This window comes from Perissodus microlepis, chromosome 6 (genome assembly GCF_051167445.1).
Source record: "Perissodus microlepis isolate ML-2025 ecotype Zambia chromosome 6, ASM5116744v1, whole genome shotgun sequence".
Lineage (NCBI taxonomy): Eukaryota > Metazoa > Chordata > Actinopteri > Cichliformes > Cichlidae > Perissodus > Perissodus microlepis.
In genome coordinates this window covers 39,532,817-39,553,245 of record NC_140466.1, presented here as the reverse complement: position 1 = coordinate 39,553,245, position 20,429 = coordinate 39,532,817, and the positions used below count along the sequence as shown (strand labels likewise).

General features: G+C 39.8%; 1 protein-coding gene across 4 annotated transcripts; it reads left to right on the top strand.

The window, feature by feature from the left end:
- The first annotated feature begins 1,212 nt into the window (after positions 1-1,212).
- Positions 1,213-19,998, top strand: naf1 (nuclear assembly factor 1 homolog (S. cerevisiae)). 4 transcript variants are annotated; one of them, XM_084932338.1, is made up of 10 exons: positions 1,213-1,330; positions 7,088-7,265; positions 9,510-9,760; positions 9,833-9,959; positions 11,584-11,677; positions 11,793-11,875; positions 16,206-16,366; positions 16,939-16,990; positions 17,734-17,818; positions 19,091-19,998. In XM_084932338.1, exons 3-10 carry the CDS (start codon positions 9,513-9,515, stop codon positions 19,450-19,452), a joined length of 1,212 nt encoding a protein of 403 aa, XP_084788464.1. In that variant the 5' UTR covers positions 1,213-1,330; positions 7,088-7,265; positions 9,510-9,512; the 3' UTR covers positions 19,453-19,998. The 4 variants fall into 4 exon arrangements, with proteins under 4 accessions (XP_084788464.1, XP_084788465.1, XP_084788463.1 ...); XM_084932339.1 differs by lacking the exon at positions 7,088-7,265 and having other exon boundaries at positions 1,230-1,330; XM_084932337.1 differs by lacking the exons at positions 1,213-1,330; positions 7,088-7,265 and adding an exon at positions 1,360-7,041 and having other exon boundaries at positions 8,579-9,760.
- The last annotated feature ends 431 nt before the right edge of the window (positions 19,999-20,429 follow it).

The following is a 20,429-nucleotide window of genomic DNA, read 5'->3' as shown; positions in this document are numbered from 1 at the left end:
TGTATTTAAGTTTCCCTGCTGCCAAGGAATGCTTTGGAAAAGAACAAAAGCTTTTAACACAGTTCTTGGACCACGAGATTTGCTTAATCACAAAGTATCTGACACTCTACACCTCATCGGTGAGTCATGTTGGCTCCCCTCCTTGTCAAATGATTTCAGAGTTTGACAGAAAGGTGTACCTGTAGTTGTAACATGTCAGTGTTTTTTTTAAATAAAGTAAATATGGAAAAACAAATATCATATATAAGTTAAAGCATTTAATTTTGGTAAGAGGCTTAAAGCCTCTCTTAAATGTAATGTATTTTGTTTTCATAGCTCAGTCACATTAAAGAGTGTTGTAGTGCCACCCAGTGGTCTTACCTGTACTTACACCCTGTGCTAACTTCCTTTGTGCAGCTTACTGTGTGTTCATCAGGAGATATTTTTTATATTCTCAGTGTTTTGCTGATGTTTTAGTATTAAAAACATAATAATAGTTGCAAAAAAGAACAGAATTATCTCCTAACCTTATTTTACTAAACAAGCAAACAAACAATGATGACAAAAGCCACAAGAGCTACAGTTCTCAAAACAAAAACAAGTATCCATTAAAGTGATATACACATTAATATATCAACAATTATGATAGCCAGTTTTATCATTTACATGACTCTGCAATGTGAGTATTTGTGCTTCTGCATATTAGATTTTAAAGCTTTTATACTGTGAGACCATTTAGAGCCAACCTGACTTCTACTTTTTACTTTAGAATTTAAATTGTAGTTAAATACAAACCCCCCAGCAAAATACAACCCCACGTGTTACACACGAACATGTGGCTGTAGCTGGTCAAATTCAAACATAACCAGCGGATGTAGCAATTCTAACCTTCAAAATAAAATAGAAGAATACTTAAGACCACATTCTCAACTTATTTAAACCTAACTATACAGTACAAATAAGGATACAATTCATACCATATCCATTTTTATGACGGCATTCTTAATGGAACTATTATTACAGCAATGGAACAATAAAATAGCATTTTATAAAATGCTATCCCAAAGCTAGGTTATCAAATGGGATAAAATGGGGAACGTTTGAATGCCTTAAACCTAAATCGCTAAGAGCCCCACAAGACTTATTCAATACCCCTGCTTTTAGTATTTACCTTTGAGAAGTTTGCACTAATTTACGTCCGTATGACTTCTCATTGTGTTCCAGTTCGTCGCAATGCTTTTAAACTGAAGGTACGTAACGGATACAGTGTCGCTCATTTCCCTGAAGTTAGCTTGCGTGGTTCTCCGGGAGACTTTTTGCAACGTGGTTCTGGAGCTCCACAAGTAATCAGGTAGTAATATCATTAAACTACTCGGTCCACTTTTTATAATATTTGTGTCGAATTTGCTGTGGGAAGTTTCCGTTCTTCATACTGGTTTTTGACTGTAGTACCTCTGTGGGAGTTTAACGGGGCTAACGAATAGCACGTTAGCTATGTTTAGCTTCTGCATGTAAACAGTACACGTGTTTACATAAACAATACACTTATTTACGTGTGCAAACGTGTGTTTGGCTTGGTGTGGCCTGGAGGTTACTTTTGACCGTTGGTCACCTTTGTACTCATGAAACTGACCAGATGCTGGTGTCATGGTTAGCACTGTTGACTTTGAATCCAGCGATCCGAGTTCACGTCTCCTGAGACCTCGGCCTCCATAATGCCGTTGTACATGTGCAATGACAATAAAGGGCTGTGTTATATAAGTGGACGTAGTTTTGCAGATAGTTATTATTATGTTGTTTTTTTTTTTATAATTATCTGGGCAAACTAGTCACCTCATAGTGTGTCCGACTAGTTTTGCATTTGGCTAGGGTCAGTGTAAGTACTGGTAGCAGCAGGCAATACTTGGAACCTACACAGGTTTCACAGTCCAAGTCCTCCATCATGGAACATCAATATGTGTCTTTGCTGTGTCCCCCGGTAACGTCTCAAGAGCATGGAGGAAACTCCAGGAGACAGAGCTAGACAGGGCCGTAGAAGGTCCCTAACTAGTATCTGCTCCTATGAAGAATGACGAATAATATGAGCACTGCCAGAGCAGTGACCTCCAGCAGGCCACTGGTGTGAATGTCTCTGACCAGACTGTCAGAAACCAGCCTCAAGAGGGTGGCCTCAGGGCCTGACATCCTCAAGTGGGTCCTGTGCTCAGTGTTTAGCACTGTGGAGCCCAGTTGGCATTTGCCATAGAATACAAAATGAAGAATTTGCAGGTCCACTACTGGCACCCTGTGCTTTACCCCAAGCACACGTGACAGACATGAAAGGATTTGCAGTAGTGATGTGCGATACCACTGATTTCCTTTCCGATCCGATACCAAGTAATATTCAGGGTGGTATCGACGATGCTGATCCGATACTTTATACAAAAACGTATTTTATTTATTGTATCTCAAATTATAGCGTCATAATGATTACAGGACATCAGATTACTTGTTCTTATCACTTAATAATGCAGAGTTCATCATATAGAAATAAAAAAACTGAAGTTGTGCACTATTTGAACACCTTGCCTGCCTGCAGCACTAAACGACTCTGTGAGAGACGTCTGTCTCGCCCTAGCAGCACCTGTCCCTCTCCTCCTCTTCAGTTCGTCTCAACATACGCGCCTCATATTCTGTGATATGATTTACTTTGAGGTGTTTGACAAGGTTAGTGATGTTGCCACAACCATACATGCCAACCCTCCTGATTTTTCCGGGAGAACCCTGGAGCCACCATTCTCCCGAATTTCCACCTGGACAACAAAATTAAAAAACCATATCTTTAGACCGCGAAGGGCGGGTCCTCAGGTGGAAGCAGCCTCTGAATTTGGACACCCCCGCTGTTTCCGGGCCAGCTAATAATAACGGTGACATTTAACGTATTTTATCCGATAAATAAACACTGTAAAATGTATTTATCACCCCCCCCCCAACAGCCCTTTTGAATGTCTCCCTAATTCTGAGGTCTCAAGGTTGGGAAAGTATGGCCACAACACCTCACTTTTTTGCCATATGTATCGCAAACCACGTCTCAGCTGTTTGTGGAGGTAAAATACGTCCGCACAATTATGCTCAGCCATTGTTGTGAGTGCGCACGCCAAGGGGCTGCGAGACATTTATACAGCCGTATTTCGCACATGACTATGAAAGGCGGTAGAGGAAGTAGTTCCTTTGAATGTAGACAATCCGAATGTTATAGTTTCTTTCCACTGTGTTCCTGTTAATGATAAACTACAAATTTACCCTAAATTACTAAAATATCGATATTTTAATGTGAGAATCAATTCTAGAACATAAATGACTGGTATCGGAGGAATCGATATTTCAGGATCGATCTGCACGTCACTACTTTGGAGAAACCGTCAAGAACGTTATGGTGAGGAGGCCAATCCATGGAGGAACACACGGACCTCTGCAGGCTAGGGTTAGGGAATATGGTGTTATTTTTGTGCCACTATTCTGAGCGCACGTAAAAAAAAAAAAAAGAAAGTGCATTTTGAGGAGAAATTTATTTTGAGTGAAGAAAATCTAATTTTGAGTGAACAAAATTCATTGCTGCGTGCAACTCTTGCACCTGCAAAAAAAATTTTAACGTGCGCTCAGAATAGTGGCACAAAAATAACCCCATAAGGCAATGGCATGCTGACTGTTGTGGTCAGTGGTATCATTGTGAATTATACAAGTTAGTCAAACTTTCAGTTGAGCCACAGTAGTCATACACAGTGAGGATATAACACTATTATAGGGTTCGTACGGGTGCTTGAAATCCTTGAAAATGCTTGAATTTTAATGTTGTGTTTTCAAGGTTTGAAAAGTGCTTGAATTTCAGATGTGGTGCTTAAAAGTGCTTGAAAGTGTAACTGTATTTCATTCACCACAAATAACTATCTGATTGAATAGTTTTCTTATCAGATAGAGAAATAAAATGAGTCGCAAAATGTAAAAGCAAATTTCCCCGCCTGGCTGCCTTGTGCCTCTGTCTGTTTCAATGTGTGACCCCGCCCCTCCCTCGGACAGTCGGGGATGAGTGCGCTAACATACCTGTAGGTCGCTGTTTTAATGAGTGTTTGATGGAAAACAACAATGGCGGAGTTTGCGCTCTCCAGTCGCATGATAGGTGAGTCCTAGTAAATAATTTTCCAGTACGTGTACTGTCAATAAAAAATTGTACTTAGTAGTCAGTATAATCTTTTAATAATATAAGTCTGCAAATGATAGAATACTGCATGATGACCTTTTTATGATTCAGACTGTTGTTATAGTTAACTGTGACCCGTTATGCAGGGAAGGAGCAGTACCTGCTAGATAAGAGCTTAACGAGCAGTTTCACTTCGTGCCAGGTAGAGAAGCATCTCCTGGCACACACACACACACACACATCCACATTCCAATGTAATAAACGAATGTACCTACTATTGTGTATATAAATAAAGACCAGGGCAGTGGCAGAGCGCGAGTCCCGGAGCCCTCACTCTTGTGCGAGTGTCTGTGACTGCCCTTGCATGCAATTAAAACTGTGTGTCTCCACTCTCTGACTCTCAGCTGAAGAAGTGTTTAAGAATATATCTCTTGACATGTACGTTACGCATGCTATTTTTAAAAAATTATGATTATTATTTTGCTAGCTATCAAACTCGCTGGAGAAATGTTTGAAATGCACTGAGTGTGATGCAGTATGGCAGCGCTATTATGGAATATGCTGTGAACTTAGCTAACATTACTTAGCAGTGATATGAGTTACTTTGCTCAAGTGAAAGCTTTAAACATTAGCCTGATACATCACTAGCTAACTTAAGGCTTTCTGATTAACCCTCTGGGGTCGACGGACCCAGAGTCTCCATTTCAACTTGGGTCGAACGTGCAGACTTCAAACTATATACCAGTGTTTAAATTGTGTTGATAGGCCACGTAAAACCAATGTTTTTTGTTTTTAATAAAACAGTGGGGTTTACTCCGGGAAGAAACTGTAAAAACTGCGTTTTCTAAGGAGAGCGCGAGCAAACACGCTTTGCTTGTGAGTGAAAAACAACAGTCATTGGTGAAAAAAGAAAAAAACACTCCTTCCCTACTGGTGGAAAAATGTACCATGTCGACCAATCAAAAAAATGATAAGGCAACATGTGGCATTTGGTTGTTTGGGAAGTTAGGGAAGTTTTAGGAGTGAGAGAGAGAGAGACAGTTTTGATACATGAGAAATTTGTGAGGTTTACCGTGTTTGGAGTCTCAAGTTAGTGTGTTGTCTTGTGTAGTTAGTTTGTAGTGTAGTCGTTGTTTTGTTTTGTGTGTCAGTTCTACTAGTGAATGTCACAGTTGCTGCAAAAAAGCCACCAAAGGCAGATTGCAGTGTAAACATGCTTGTGGTTTTTACAGTCAAAAATATCACTTTCTACTCGTATTTTAAATTTTGTCTGAATTTAGGTAAATTGTGCTGATACAGTTTGTCAAAATGAGAAAATAACAGATTGGCAAGATAAACAGTTTTTAAAGTTGAAATATAGAGGCCAAATGAAAGTAGTCAAAAACGGCCAATTATATCCTGGACCCCAGCTTTTTGGAGTATTTGAAATAATGGTAATATGAGTGATCCATATGGTCACAAAGAATAGCCACTTGTTTCTGTGCTACCAAAGTTCCCCGGCTTTCATTCAAAATGTGTTTATCTTCAGCACCTGCACATTAAACTACTTAAAACTCATAAATGACTTCAAGCTCACACTGAGGCCTGTGGGGCACTATCAGCCACTGAGACAGTACACACATTTATATATGTATTTGTATATGAATATTTCATACTTTAAGGCTGCCTGTTTATTTAAGGGAGATACAAAATACATTGGAATTGTACATAATATCACAGATGATAAATTAAATAGATTTTAAGTAGATGCTTGTGCATTCTTAAAGTCGTATATGTTGAATTGAACTATGTTATCTGTTCAAAGCTTCCCAGTCAGTGCTGTTCTCCATGCCTGTCTGACTGTACATTAGGTCTGCCACAAACGATTATTTTGATAGTCGACTAGTCACCGATTATTTTTGCGATTAGTCGACTAATCAGATCATGCATCAATTGGACGTAAAACGTACAGCTTATTGCACCAGCAGCATCTGCTCTTATATAACTATCATTAGCTTACAGCTTTAAGTGTTTAAGGTATGTGCTAACTAAAAATAAAGACAAGATGATAGTTTATTAAATTTTAATGAAATTTGTTTCAGTGAAGTTTAATAAACTCCTTGCTATCTAAAATAAAACGGGACACCGGAGTATATTCTCGAGCATCTCACACTTCTGATAATCAGTTGTCTGCTTGACGTTTATTTAGCTGTGTAAAAACTATAACTTTAATCTCAGCCAAACCGATTTACTCAGGAACAAATAAAATACTAAAAAAAAAAGCCAAACAATAACATTTTGACGTTATCTAAGTGACTTATATATGTTTAACCTGAGTAGCAAAAGACGGCGGTGGGTTTGAAAACGATTTGCGGGGAGTCCGATCTTCTCACGGGCTCTAGTGAGCCTTGCCCCCCGGCTAGCTATCGAGCTCGTGGGTAACAGACGTCTCCAAAAACGTCGGAGTGCTTTTGAAAATATGTGGTGTCTTGATAAACTGAGCCGATATTTGAGGTTTACACAGTTACATTCTTGACTAAACGTTTATTTTGTGACCCAGAAAGAATAATAAGAGTAATATTAAAACTAACTAGCTGCCGCCATTGTTGGAAACTGAGCTGGGCCGCGCTATGAATTCTGGGACACAGCTTCTTCTTCTTCTTCGGAGTTTAACGGCAGCTGGCATCCTTGTACATGCAGTGCTGCCATCTTCTGTTTCAGTCCGTTATTACACTCTTAAATCCTACTACTTATTCCTGCGTCTTTTGTGATCTTACAAAGCTTCAAACGACGCGTCGACTATTAAATCAGTCGTCGATGATTTTGATCGTCGACGTAATCGTGACTAGTCGACTAATCGTGGCAGCCCTACTGTACATGATGTTATTAGCACAAACACTTTAAAGGTGATCATTTAGGACTTCAGAACTGTTATCTGTGACTCTGATCTAGGATCTGGCGCACTGATTCCTGACGCCGTGGGAAGCCAGCACCGAAGTCTGTCGACAGCCCTCTTAGACGAGGACAAAAGCCCCGGGACGTGAATTCGGGTCCGGGCCGGTGTTTATAGTCTGGTCCACGGCAGTGGGATTCAGTCTGACGATCCGAACCACCAGTGAGACGTCTGAGGGTGAGAAACACTATTTTGGTATATAAAACTGCCGCAAAGGTTTAATAAAACGCGTAAAATAGGTTAGAAGTAGCCACAATTACTTTGTAACAAATTATAAAAGTGCGCAAATGTCTATGTGTGTGTATGTGTCTGGAAGTAAGTTGATTTTACAGCACAATACGCTGCTGAACTACTTCTAGTTTTTGTTTTCTTTGCTTGAGGCTCATGTGCTGGTGACAAAGGAGAACGGTTGAGTTTCATCTCATAAAACTGATACCGCTTCACTTTTAGGGTGAAGTCGAAGGCCGTATCAGTAAACCACTCTGAAGTCAAGCGTGCCAGTGACGGCCCAGCAAAATCTTTGAACATGGGGAATAAGCAAGCAAAATTAACACCTGATGAGGAATGGTTAGAGAAGCAGCAAGCCACATGGCAACATGTGGCATTTGGTTGTTTGGGAAGAGAGGGAAGTTTTAGGAGTGAGCGAGAGAAAGAGAGAGAGTGAGTTTTGATACATGAGAAATTTGTGAGTTTTACCGTGTTTGGAGTCTCAAGTTAGTGTGTTGTCTTGTGTAGTTAGTTTGTAGTGTAGTCGTTGTTTTGTTTTGTGTGTCAGTTCTACTAGTGAATGTCACAGTTGCTGCAAAAAAGCCACCAAAGGCAGATTACAGTGTAAACATGCTTACAGTCAAAATATCACTTTCTACTCGTATTTTAAATTTTGTCTGAATTTAGATAAATTGTGCTGATACAGTTTGTCAAAATGAGAAAATAACAGATTGGCAAGATAAACAGTTTTTAAAGTTGAAATATAGAGGCCAAATCAAAAGTAGTCAAAAACAGCCAATTATATCCTGGACCCCAGCTTTTTGGAGTATTTGAAATAATGGTAATATGAGTGATCCATATGGTCACAAAGAATAGCCACTTGTTTCTGTGCTACCAAAGTTCCCCGGCTTTCATTCAAAATGTGTTTATCTTCAGCACCTGCACATTAAACTACTTAAAACTCATAAATGACTTCAAGCTCACACTGAGGCCTGTGGGGCACTATCAGCCACTGAGACAGTACACACATTTATGTGTATTTGTATATGAATATTTCATACTTTAAGGCTGCCTGTTTATTTAAGGGAGATACAAAATACATTGGAATTGTACATAATAATATCACAGATGATAATTTAAATAGATTTTAAGTAGATGCTTGTGCATTCTTAAAGTCGTATATGTTGAATTGAACTATGTTATCTGTTCATAGCCTCTCAGTCAGTGCTGTTCTCCATGCCTGTCTGACTGTACATGATGTTATTAGCACAAACACTTTAAAGGTGATCATTTAGGACTTCAACAATAATACAGACAGCAATGTAGTTGGCAATAGAACAGTTTTATTGGGAATTAACTTAAAAAACAAACATCTGTCTCCTTTTTTTGTCACTCAGGAAAGAAGCATCAATTTCTGATGAGAAGACTTTTTTTATTTCTTTTTTTTGGGGGGGGGGGTTCAACAGGAGAAGAATATCCCTAACAAGTTGATTTGTTCACATTGTCACATCTTAATTTTTAAGTGAAATGTGCATTTTGAGTTTATACACTATGTATATAAGGCAACCGTTTCCTTTTGCAGTATTTTTGTGTGGTGCGTTTTTCTATTTCTTAACAAAAGGTGAACAAAGGTGTTTAAGTTCACCTAGGATGATTTGTTTTAATTTTCACATGGTCTTACTGAGGTGATCCGAATTGACAAATGCATTCTTTTTTTGGGGGGGGCATGTGCTGGAAAAGCTAGCTTGAAAAGGGACCTTGTAGGTGCTTAAAGTGCTTGAATTTGACCCTGAAAAAGGCGTATGAACCCTGCTATTAACAAAATATTTCTATATCAGTAAAGTTTTAGTAGCCAGCTATTATCCTAACCCCCAATTCGTTATTATCAGGTTGTATTTAAAACTTCCTGAAAAATCTTCAGCTGATCCAAAATGCTGCAGCGTACTGGCAGGGATTAGAAAGAGAGAGCGTACTGACTCCTCCTAATTATATCCCTGTTGAATCCAAAGTCAAATGTAAAATCCTGCTCCTCGCGTACATTGTCTTGAATGATCCGTCCCTGTCTTATTTTAAAGACCCTATAGTACCTTATCACCCCAATAGATAGTGATTTATCATACCCAAACAAAGTGTCTTGAGGCAACAGTTGTTGTAGTTTGGGGATGTATAAATAAAATGACATTTAAAGTAACAGATTTTGAAACACATTTCAAGATAATGTTACAGATGGATGAGAACCTAACAGAGGGAAATGGACCGGCAGAAGCTGTAAAAGACGAGGATATGGAGGTTACAGTAACATCTCAACTAGAAGATGTCCTGGTGACCTCTGACAATGCTGAGATGGTGTCAAACACACAAACACCTTTAGAAGAAGAAAGGGCAGATGCACAAAGGCACTCAATAGCAGCAACCGTGTCTTTAGACACGCATAAGAGCAGCGAGGATTCTGAGGACTCGGACAGGTATGAAAACGCACAGCTGTCAGCGTGGTAAAACAAAGACGGGTGTCGCTAATGCTCTTTTCCTGTCCTCAGTGACAGCTCTTCCTCATCATCTTCATCCTTCTCTTCTCCCTCTGCACCTGCGGCTGAGGAAGAAGATGATGATGAAGGTTTCAGCCAACCAGCACCCATCAAAACGCGAGATGAGATTCTGCTCGAGGTCAGTCTGCAATCGTGTGTATGTGTGTTCTTGTTAAAACAGCGGTCCCTCTTTTACCGCGGGAGTTACGTTCTAAAAATAACCCACAATAGGTGAAATCTGCGAAGTAGCCAACTTTATTTTTCACAATTATTATAGATGTTTTAAGGCTGTAAAACCCCACACTACACACTTTATACACTTTTCTCAGACAGGCATGAACTTTTTCACACTTCACTCTCAAAGTTCAAACCTTCGTAGAAAAATAAGTTCAGTGTTATAGAATGAAACCAAAGGAACTGGCAGATGACGACGTTTCGTCGAAATTCGTGTGTTTGTTGGGGATAAAACTTAAAAAACGTACAGTACAGCACTTCAGAGTCACACTGCTAGCGATCAAAGATTTATGTAAATTTGGCAAGCTGCACACATTCTGTACTGTACAGGAGACATGGCATGAGATTGGCTGTAGACCATTGTCAATCAATCAGGATGCAGAACACAATGTGCTGTTTTAAAAAAAAAAAAAAAAAAGAAAAAGGAAAAAAAGCATGCAAAATTGCACCAAAAAAAATCTGTGAAAGGTGAACAGCATTATAGCGAGGGACCACTGTAGTCTAATATTAATTGTAACACTGAAGGGACGGTAATGGTTTGTGTTAGGGCTGGGCGATGTGAAGAAAATCTAATAATAATAATAACTTTGGCTATATACCATATAGTGCCTACTGATTCAAATTAACCATTCAACATGTTTTTTTTGAATGATATGGTTGAAAATAACATTTGTTTCTGGAGGTTATTTAAATATAGATAAATCAAAAGACTTAACCTTTAAGTTTCAAAATGTACCTCAACAAAGTAAGAATTAAAGACAGCTAAGAGGGTACATTCGTTTGTACTTCACAGTGCAAATGGATAATGACCCAAAACACATCGCAACAGCAGCTCAGGTCTGTTTTTCAGTGGCAGGACAGAGCATGTTTTTCAGTTATTAAATGCAAAACTGAATCCAGAGAGACCCTCAAACGACAGAAACTGAACATAGGTCAAGTCAAGGCAGTCAAGGGGCAAAACAGCATTGGGTCGTGCCCATGGGTTCTAGACTTACAAAGCACTTAAAAAGATTTTACTTGTTTGGATAAAATCCCTGCATTTATGATCAGTAATTACAATAAGAGGTAAATCTTTCATCATTTGCCTCACACAGTATACTTATCATGGGGAACTAGAGCTACATTAACCTCCCAAGCAGAGATGGCTTGTGTTATTGAAAATCTCAGAGGGAGCAACAGGATAATGAGTGACTCATTACTAAGTCTGATACCAACATTTTGGCAGAAATGCTTAATAAGATTTAAATGAATAAAAATTACTCATGGGAAGTAATAAAATGTCTAGATTTTATATGTGATTGTTCCTGTAATGATGTCATGTGATGTGAAGTAAAAATACCAACAGCATTAATGCCACACTGAGCATTGTTAGTTATTACATTCCAACCAACAAGAACCACTATTAGCGTCTTGTTGTCCACACTTTGCCACCATGTGTTTTGTTTTTGTTTTTTTGGGGGGGCGGGGGGTGTCCTGAATTCTGAACGCCGTTTAGCCTTATGTCTAAATGTCATGTTGTTTGTGTGCAGGAACTTCCGGCAGTGGAGGAAGTATGTATTACCTTACCAGAAGAAGCAGAATTGCAGCCACTGGGCACCGTGTCGAATATTATACAGCAGCTTGGTAAATATAGGCACAGATTGTTTTAAGGCTACATTAGTGTCTACCAGAGGAAGAGCAGGAACAGTTTTGGCTTGTTTTTCAACTTTGTCTTTTACCACTGCTTCTGTCACTGCAGTTATTATCCAGTCCCTGAAAGACACACCCCCTCTTAATGATGGCAGCATTATCTTCAAGTCTGATCGGGAGGCTGCGGCCAAGGTAAGGATGCCAACAGAAGCTTCTCTTTTGTAGAATGCAATAAGTTGCCTGTGTGGTTTTAAGGCCTTTACACACTGGATGAGTAAAATGCGTGCAAACGTTTTGTGCATTTAAAAATATTTTTCAGACTCAACTATTCTTAATGCAGCCGTTCACACCAAACACATAATTACACATGACGAATTTGCAGCATTTGTTTTTACATCAGGTTTAATTTTTACGGCGCTTCAGGTGCATATAAACACATATGACCACTCACAACTTTGTCCAGTGCTGATGCAATCAAAGTGTTCAGTATGACGGAACATTTGATTGTTGTGTCGCAGAACGGCTCATAATCGGCTCTCGGCCTCCTCGGGTATGGTCCCGTCTCTGCTAACGAGCTCAAACTGCCTCACTGACATCCTGAAATATGTACAAAAGCAGCCGTGATACAGCTTCAACTCCTTGATCAAACCGTGAAATTATCCCTGCTTGAAAATGGGTTGAACCCAGAAACCTTTTTTTTTTTTTTTTTTTTTTTTAAATTTTGTGGAATTAATTTTCTGCAAAAGCTCAGTGTGTACGTACACTACCAGTTAAAACTTTTAGTACACCCCAATTTTTTCTTTCTTTTTTTTTTTTTTTTTAATTTTGTGGAATTAATTTTCTGCAAAAGCTCAGTGTGTACGTACACTACCAGTTAAAACTTTTAGTACACCCCAATTTTTTCTTTCTTTTTTTTTTTTTTTTTTTTTTTTAATTGAAAATTTGCAGATGATGTTAGCTTCATCAGGTGGTGACCCAGCTTGCATTGGAGCAGTTTGTGGTCAAGTATGAAGCAGCGGGAGTTGGAATTAGCATCTTCAAGTTTGAGACCAGGGCTCTCAGCTGGAAAAGGGTGGAATGCCTATTGCCCCAAGTGGAGGAGTTGATACATTACAGGTCAAAAGTTGCATGTAGAAAACCTCAATTTTTCTTTTTTCTTTCTTTTTTTTTTAAATTGAAAATTATGCAGTTTAATGTCTCATTTTACTCTGAAATGAAAGCATAGTACAAATAAGAAGAAATCATGGAATCAATTCATAGACCAAAATGTATTCTAAACTTTTGACTCATCAAAGTAGTCCCCTTGGGCAGATAGAACAGCTGAAAACACCCGTAGCATTCTTTCTACAATAGGAATCAAATATTCTTCAGAAAGTTGTTCCCATATCTGTTGCAGAAGTTCCCATAAAGGTGGACCTTGTAGGTTGCTTTGCTTTCACTCTTCCGTCCAGTTCATCCCAAACCAGCTCGATGGGTTTAAGTCTGGAGACTGTGCTGCCACTCCATGTTTTCAAGCTTACCATCTTGTTCTTTTTTTCCTGAGGTAGTTCTGGTATAGCTTGGACTAGGGCTGTTCGATATAACGATATATATCGGATGACGATATAAAAACATCTATCGTTTTATTTTACGCTATCGTTTGTTTCGTGGTGTCGCAAAATAAACTGTTTACAGCAATATTTTCTCATCGTTTTGATGGTCACTGTAGTGGCTATATTAATTTCTTAAAGTTCTCTCTTTCTCTTATATTTAATATAACCACACTACGGACGGACAAGCGCCTATTTTTATGCGTTGTCGTTAGCAACAACGACGGTGAAACCATTGCGTGTCCGCTTGTTTATTTTCCACATAAACCTTTCACAATAAAGCTCAAGATCCTGTTGAGACTTTTCAAAATAAACTGAATCACGTGAAAGAGTATGCAGAGAGTTTATGGATGAGAAGCAAAACAAGAGACGCCAGGTGCTAAAAAATAAACCTTAGACTCAAACGTTAGAACAGGCTTTTCCCCGCAGCACGCCGTGTAATAAATACAAAGAAAATGGCGGCCGTTACAACTTGTCTAAAAATGTATCGTTTCATGCATCGGTTAAAACACTCGACTCAAGGTACACAACGCCCAGCTAGAAACACTTCACGCAAGTTGAGCTGCCCGAGATTCACAGAATTTACAGAAAATGTTAAATGTTTGTGATTTATATCGTTATCGGGACGATAGATGTCTTATATCGGGATATGAGATTTTGGTCATATCGCACAGCCCTAGCTTGGACTTATGTTTTGGGTGGTTATCTTGCTGTAGGATGAACTATGGGCTCAAAATGTGGTCATAAATATTTTGTACTTGTAAAAAAGATTTGTGTGTGCGTAAAAAAGATTTGTGTGTGCGTAAAAAAGATTTGTGTGTGGACTTAGAAAAAAAACCCCTGCAAGTTACAAGTACGAATTTTGACCCTATTTTTCTTCCTTTCATCTGATTGGTCAATGTCATGTCAATCACAAATGTAACAATCCAATCAGAGAACAGATGGGTTTGGCTGTTGGAGGGGCGCTTTTTTTGAACTGCAGGTCTTTGAAGGGAATAAATGCCCTTTTACATGCCAACCCAGCGTTTTCCTTCATCACCACGAAGGAAAACAGTCTGTGGTCGTCCGAGTTTGGTGATTTTTGTGTCACAGGTCTACGTGTTTAATATAGGGACTTCCACAGCCTTTTCAACAGCGCTGCGGGGCGGGGGGGCGGGCAGTGTTTTGGAAATGACAGTCTTCATTACAAAGCTTTCTTCGTTATGAATTAGCATACATGTTTTTATTGAACATTTGAAGAACCAGCAAAAAAAACAGAAACTCTTGTAGAGGACATAAAGTCAGAGATAGAAAAGACAAGGAGCAGGTGCATCTAGTACAGGTAGAGCTGCTGCAAAAACCCACAGAGCCCAGCAGCCAGCGCAACAAATTCTGGATCCTTTGCTTTTAGTTAGCAGTTAGCATTAGCAGCACATCCTGCGTCTGATGTGAAAGGACTTTTATGCTGCGCACTGTGACTCACAGCAATGGTCCTGGGTCAGCCCTGACTTTGTGTTAAACTAATCCTAAAGTAATAATGGTATTTCTAACCACTGATATACCACAACTTTTTCCTTTCAACAGCTACTGAAAGTTAGGGGACCTAGCTGCTATCGGATATTTATATAGAGATCCTCCAGCTTCAAACTGTATCACCCTTCAAGGACCTGCAGTTCAAAAAAGCGCCCCTCCGACAGCCAAACCCATCTGTTCTCTGATTGGATTGTTACATTTGTGATTGACATGACATTGACCAATCAGATGAAAGGAAGAAAAATAGGGTCAAAATTCGTACTTGTAACTTGCAGGTTTTTTTTTTCTAAGTCCACACACAAATCTTTTTTACGCACACACAAATCTTTTTTACGCACACACAAATTCTTTTTACACATACAAATCTTTTTTACAAGTACAAAATATTTATGACCACATTTTGAGCCCATAATGAACCCCTGACCAACTAGACACATACCAGAGGGTACTGCATGATGCTGCAGAATGCTGTGGTAGCTGTTTTGGTTCTGGGTGCCTCAATCTGGTCACCGAACCTGGATCCAGCAAAACAGCCCCAGACCATCACACTTCCTCCTGCATGTCTGACAGTTGATGCCACACACTGTGGAACCATCCTTTCACCGACTCGACGGCGTACAAAGATCCTGCATGATAAACCGAAGATTTCACATTTTGATTCATCAGTCCATAATACCTTCCTCCAGTCTTCAGTAGTCCAGTGGTGGTGTGTCATGGCCCAGACAAGCCTCTTTGTCTTATTCTGATGCCTTCGCAATGGCTTTCTTGCTTCAACTCATCCTCCCTGCAGCTTGAAGTCTTGTCTTCACAGTTGAAACTGAGACTTGCTTACTACGACCACTATTAAGCTGTGCTTGAAGCTGTTGTCCTGTGAGCCACCAATCACACAAAGCCGCTAACTCTCAGAAACTTGTCCTCTGATTCAGTTGTGGTTTTGAGTCTTGCGGACCTCTTCCTGTCAGAGTTTGTTTCTGAGTGCCTTTTGATGGTGAAGAAAATTGTACACACTGACACCTTGACTTTCTTTGCAGTTTCTCTGTAGGACAAACCAACATTTATAAGTGACATGATGGTGTGTCTCTCTTCCATTGTTAATTGTCTTTTTCTCACAATTTGTGTAACAACACACTACTTTCTGCAGTACAATACAGTTCAACGGATGCTCAGGAGGGTATGGTACCACAGTGTGTTCCAGCACTGCTTTTATGCAGACAGAAGGGGTTTGAAGTAATCCAGAAAAATAGGAATAGCTGTAGAAGTTTGATCAACCTCCATTGCTGCAGAACAACAAAATTGTTAACTGATTTTGTGTTTCCTGAAAAAGGCCTCTTTGTATAATCTGAAATGTACTTAATGTTTCAGTTTTGTAAAGGCCTTTACACACAATGATATGACAGTGTTGCACTGTTTCTTTGTTTCAGGTGTTTGAGGTATTTGGCCCGGTGTCCAGCCCACTGTATGTTTTACGTTTTAATTCTGTGGATCAGATTATCAGTAAAGGGCTGAAAGAGGGTACTACCCTTTATTATGCACCAGCCATCAAGGAGTACACGGGATACATCCTCACACAGCAGCTAAGACTGTAAGTACACCATTAGCACCATAAGTATTGGTCTCAGTACACTACTGATGTGGTTCTGTTGGTTCATAATCATGTCTTCTAATATGCACTGGAGAGTATGAAACGGCTGGTATGAGAGTCGGCACCTGCAATATGGTTCTTGCCCTCTGTGTTTGACAAGAGAGGCTGTCGCTCACCTACAGTGTCTCACTTTGTGAACCAAAATGGTCACAATATCAGCAGATGAGGTGATGAATGATAGAAATAAGTCATCAGGAGATGTAGCTCTGATGTTCATGAGCTCATCTCTGGTCTGAGAAGTTCTGGTTGTATGGCAGTTTATCAGAGTGCACTGAAACACAGAGCTGGCTGTCTCCGGCACCATCACGAAGGTCCAAATCTGCAATACAGTCACATTTGGATTCCTTTGCTTCCAATCCATTTCAGTGGTGTACAGGAGCATATAGATATTTAGTTTTCTGTGTTGACCGTGTGTAAGCTACTTTTGATTCAGTGAATGGAATCTGTTAGGCTAAGCTCATGTCTGTGTGTTTATTTGTTTGTTATGTTCAAATGAAAATATTTGTGTGCAGATTACAGGGATCAGATGCATCCTGGAAAAATGACCAAGAACCGCCAGAAGAGGTATGTATCCAACAACGTCCATTGTTCATTCAGAGTCTCATTCACACAGATGTTTTGGGTTTGCTGAGTGGATACTAGTGCTACTTGCTGCCCTACTCTTTGTGGACTTCTTTTTAAATTTGTTTTATCACTTTATTCTTGGCTTTGGTTGTTATACTCCATCATTGCATACCACAGTTTTGTTGAGGAGTGTGATCCCTCTATAGTTGGAGCTCACCCTACGGCCCCCCTTCTTAAAGATGGGAACCACCACCCCGGTCTGCCAGTCCAGAAATACTGCCCCTTATCTTCTCGCAGCATTGTAGAGGTTTGTCAACGAAGACAGCCCCACAACATCAAGAGCCTTCAGAAACTTCATCCACCCCAGGGGCCCTGCCACCAAGGAGTTGTTTAACTGCCCCAGTGTTGTCCCCCTCATCCCCAGAGTTGCTTCCTCTATGGAAGACGCGTCAGTGGGATTAAGGAAGTATTCCCTCCACCGGCTGACAATATCTTCAGTCGCCCACACTATACACTGTGCATGTAGAACACTTTTCCCCTCCCGAGTTGCTCCCACACTCGAGTTTTTGGTTCAGCCACTGCCCGAGCTGCTTTCCGCTTGGTCTGTCCATACCCATCGGCTGCCTCCGAAGTCCCACAGGCTTACCAATCCCGATAGGACTCCTCTTTCAGGATTCCTTCTTTATGACTTCTGTCACAGATTTTTATAATTACTATATTTTTCCTCTCTCTCCACCTATTAGGCTCTAGACTATAGTGATGATGAGAAAGAGCAGGAAGCAAAGAGGAAACTGAAAAATGCCAAAAAGAAGGACACTAGCCACACAGGTACTCCCATAAAAACACATCTCCAGTTCTTCTATGTGATGTATAGCATGGATAATGATATCAGCTGAAATTAGAATACTGTAGAACAGGGGTTGGCAACCTGCGGCTCCGGAGCCGCATGCGTCTCTTTACTCCTTATAGTGTGGCTCCGCGTGGTTTGGGAAAATAAATTAGAAGTATTTAGCTGAAGTGTATTTTATTTATGTTAGTTATTTTTTTAACTTGTAGCTCTAAATTGGAAGATTGTTGTGACATTGTAATATAAAAATAAAATTATATTTTATTATTTTTTCATCGCTCAAAATAAACATCACACTCGCGGAAGCCGGTGTACCCGCCAAAACGCCGTGCATTTATCGAGACTTTCAAGATCTTCGGATCCACATTGTCAGCAGCTATTCTCCACCGTGAACTATGTTAAAAACAAACACTGCTCACGCCTCACAGATGGCAGCTTACAGTCCTGCGTAAAGATGAAAGTACAGCCCCATTGTAAATATATCACGGCAGACCCGACGATGTTTCCATGAACATGCTTTTCAGCATCTCTTTATTGACTACTTTTCACACACTGTTGCTGTACGCATACAGCCAGCTGTAGCTTTTCAGCTCACAGCCCGACATATACCAACAACAGCATAGATAGCACAGACGTTAAGGTGGCGAGGCGTGATTGTGGGTGCCACTCAGGTGCGTCCGCCTCCCCTGCAGCGGTGCTGCAGACCACACCCGGCCACACACATTAACCAGGTAAAATACATATTTAGGCAAAATACATTTTTTTGCAGCATAGTGCTTTTTTTTCCAATTATTTTTTTAAAAGTCAGGTCAAGGCTCCAAAAGCCCAAAGGCGATATAACAGTTTTTGTTTGCTACATGGATCATTTTAGTTCAGCGTCTTTCCTTTTGTTATATTTCTTTAAGAGTTCAAAATGTGTTAATTACATAAATAAAATGTAATTTTCTCTGTAGCAGTTCATGGATTTCATAAGCAACACACCTTAGTTGTCCATACAAAGCATAAAAGTAAAAAACAATATATACAGTATTATCTTAATTTTAGATGTCAAAAAGTATTTGCGGTTCCCAGTGTTTTCTTTTGCGTGGAAACCGGGTCCAAATGGCTCTTTGGGTCTTAAAGGTTGCAGACCCCTGCTGTAGAAGCACAAGTTTATATGCAGGTTTTCAGGTTTTGAAGATTAAAGTGTTACAAATAGAAGGTGATACCATCCATCTTTAAATACCATTTCTTGTTTTCCCCCTCTTCTCTAGACAATCGTACTCAGAACCCTTCGCAGCGGCAACATAAGCATGATGGAAGGGGCTTCCCACCAAGACATACAAGGCCTTCTTTCCACCACCAGTACTCATTTAGACAGACAGAGCCACCACCAGGACACACAAATTTCCCCCCTATGTTCATCCCTACTCCCTGTCCTTATCCTCCACCTCCTCACCATTTTCCTCCCTCTAACTTTCCTCTCTACCCCCCCCCTCCTCCTCTTCCTCCTCCTCCCCCTCCTCCATCTTTCTTCAATCCTGCTTTCTCCACTCCTTTCTGGCTGCCAAACTCTGCCCCCTTTTCTGACTTTCCCCGCCCTCCCCCTCCTCCTCCTCCTCCACCACCTCAGTGACAACTTGCAAAAACTATCAGCAGTGTCTTGTCTCTGATTGTAAAATAAAGCATACTTACTGTAGGTGATAGAGTTGTGTACTTTGCCACTTTTATGTCTGTTATTTGTGACACAACCACATGCATTGTGTTCACCATCCTGTAAGATCATGAAAGATCACATCACATGAAAATGATATTTTTATATTCTAAAAAAAATCTGCCATTAATTTTCAAGCAGGGGCCAAAAAGCAAACTGGTGTACTCTGAAACGCAGCATGTTTTCATCATCAGCAATTTTCTTTAGTCTTTCCATGTTGTTAGACAGATGGTGGACTAAACTGGAACTTAACTGACTACCAGCAGCTCGTTTTAGTGTCAAAGAGCTGCGTAAAGCTGCATGTACACTGAAATTGCTCAGATTAAGCACTTTATTTCAGGACTTTTTTTAAAAGCTTGTATTTTTAATGCAAACCTCATTTTACTTGAAATGAAAAATGAACATTTTATTATTAGAGTGCGATCAGCTCAGTGTGATGATGATTATTAATAAACATTGCAAAAATACTGTCGAATTGTGCTTTGGTCATTTTATTTTCCAGCCTATTGTTGACTATATAAGACACTGATACTGCTGTTATAGTGCTTCCACGCATACTACATTTAACTACAGTGGATGTATAACTTTATAGTATTTCGAACCTTTGTTTGGGGAAGTTTTGTTGAACTAGACCTGAAAATTTAATTCAATACCACAGCTTTAGTGGATGTGTGAGAAGACATTAATATGACTTAAATTCTGTGATGTGTGCACTATTCTTGGTACACGCATTATATGAAGCCACAGGAAAAATTGCATATGTTTTTAGATTCTGAACAAAAAAGAACTAAACACAAACCTCTGCAGAAAAAGAGAAAAGTAACTCTTCACATATCTATGTCTATAGTTTTTTTATTGTTCCTTATGTGTACTCTGTTCCATCAAACCCCACCTAAAGC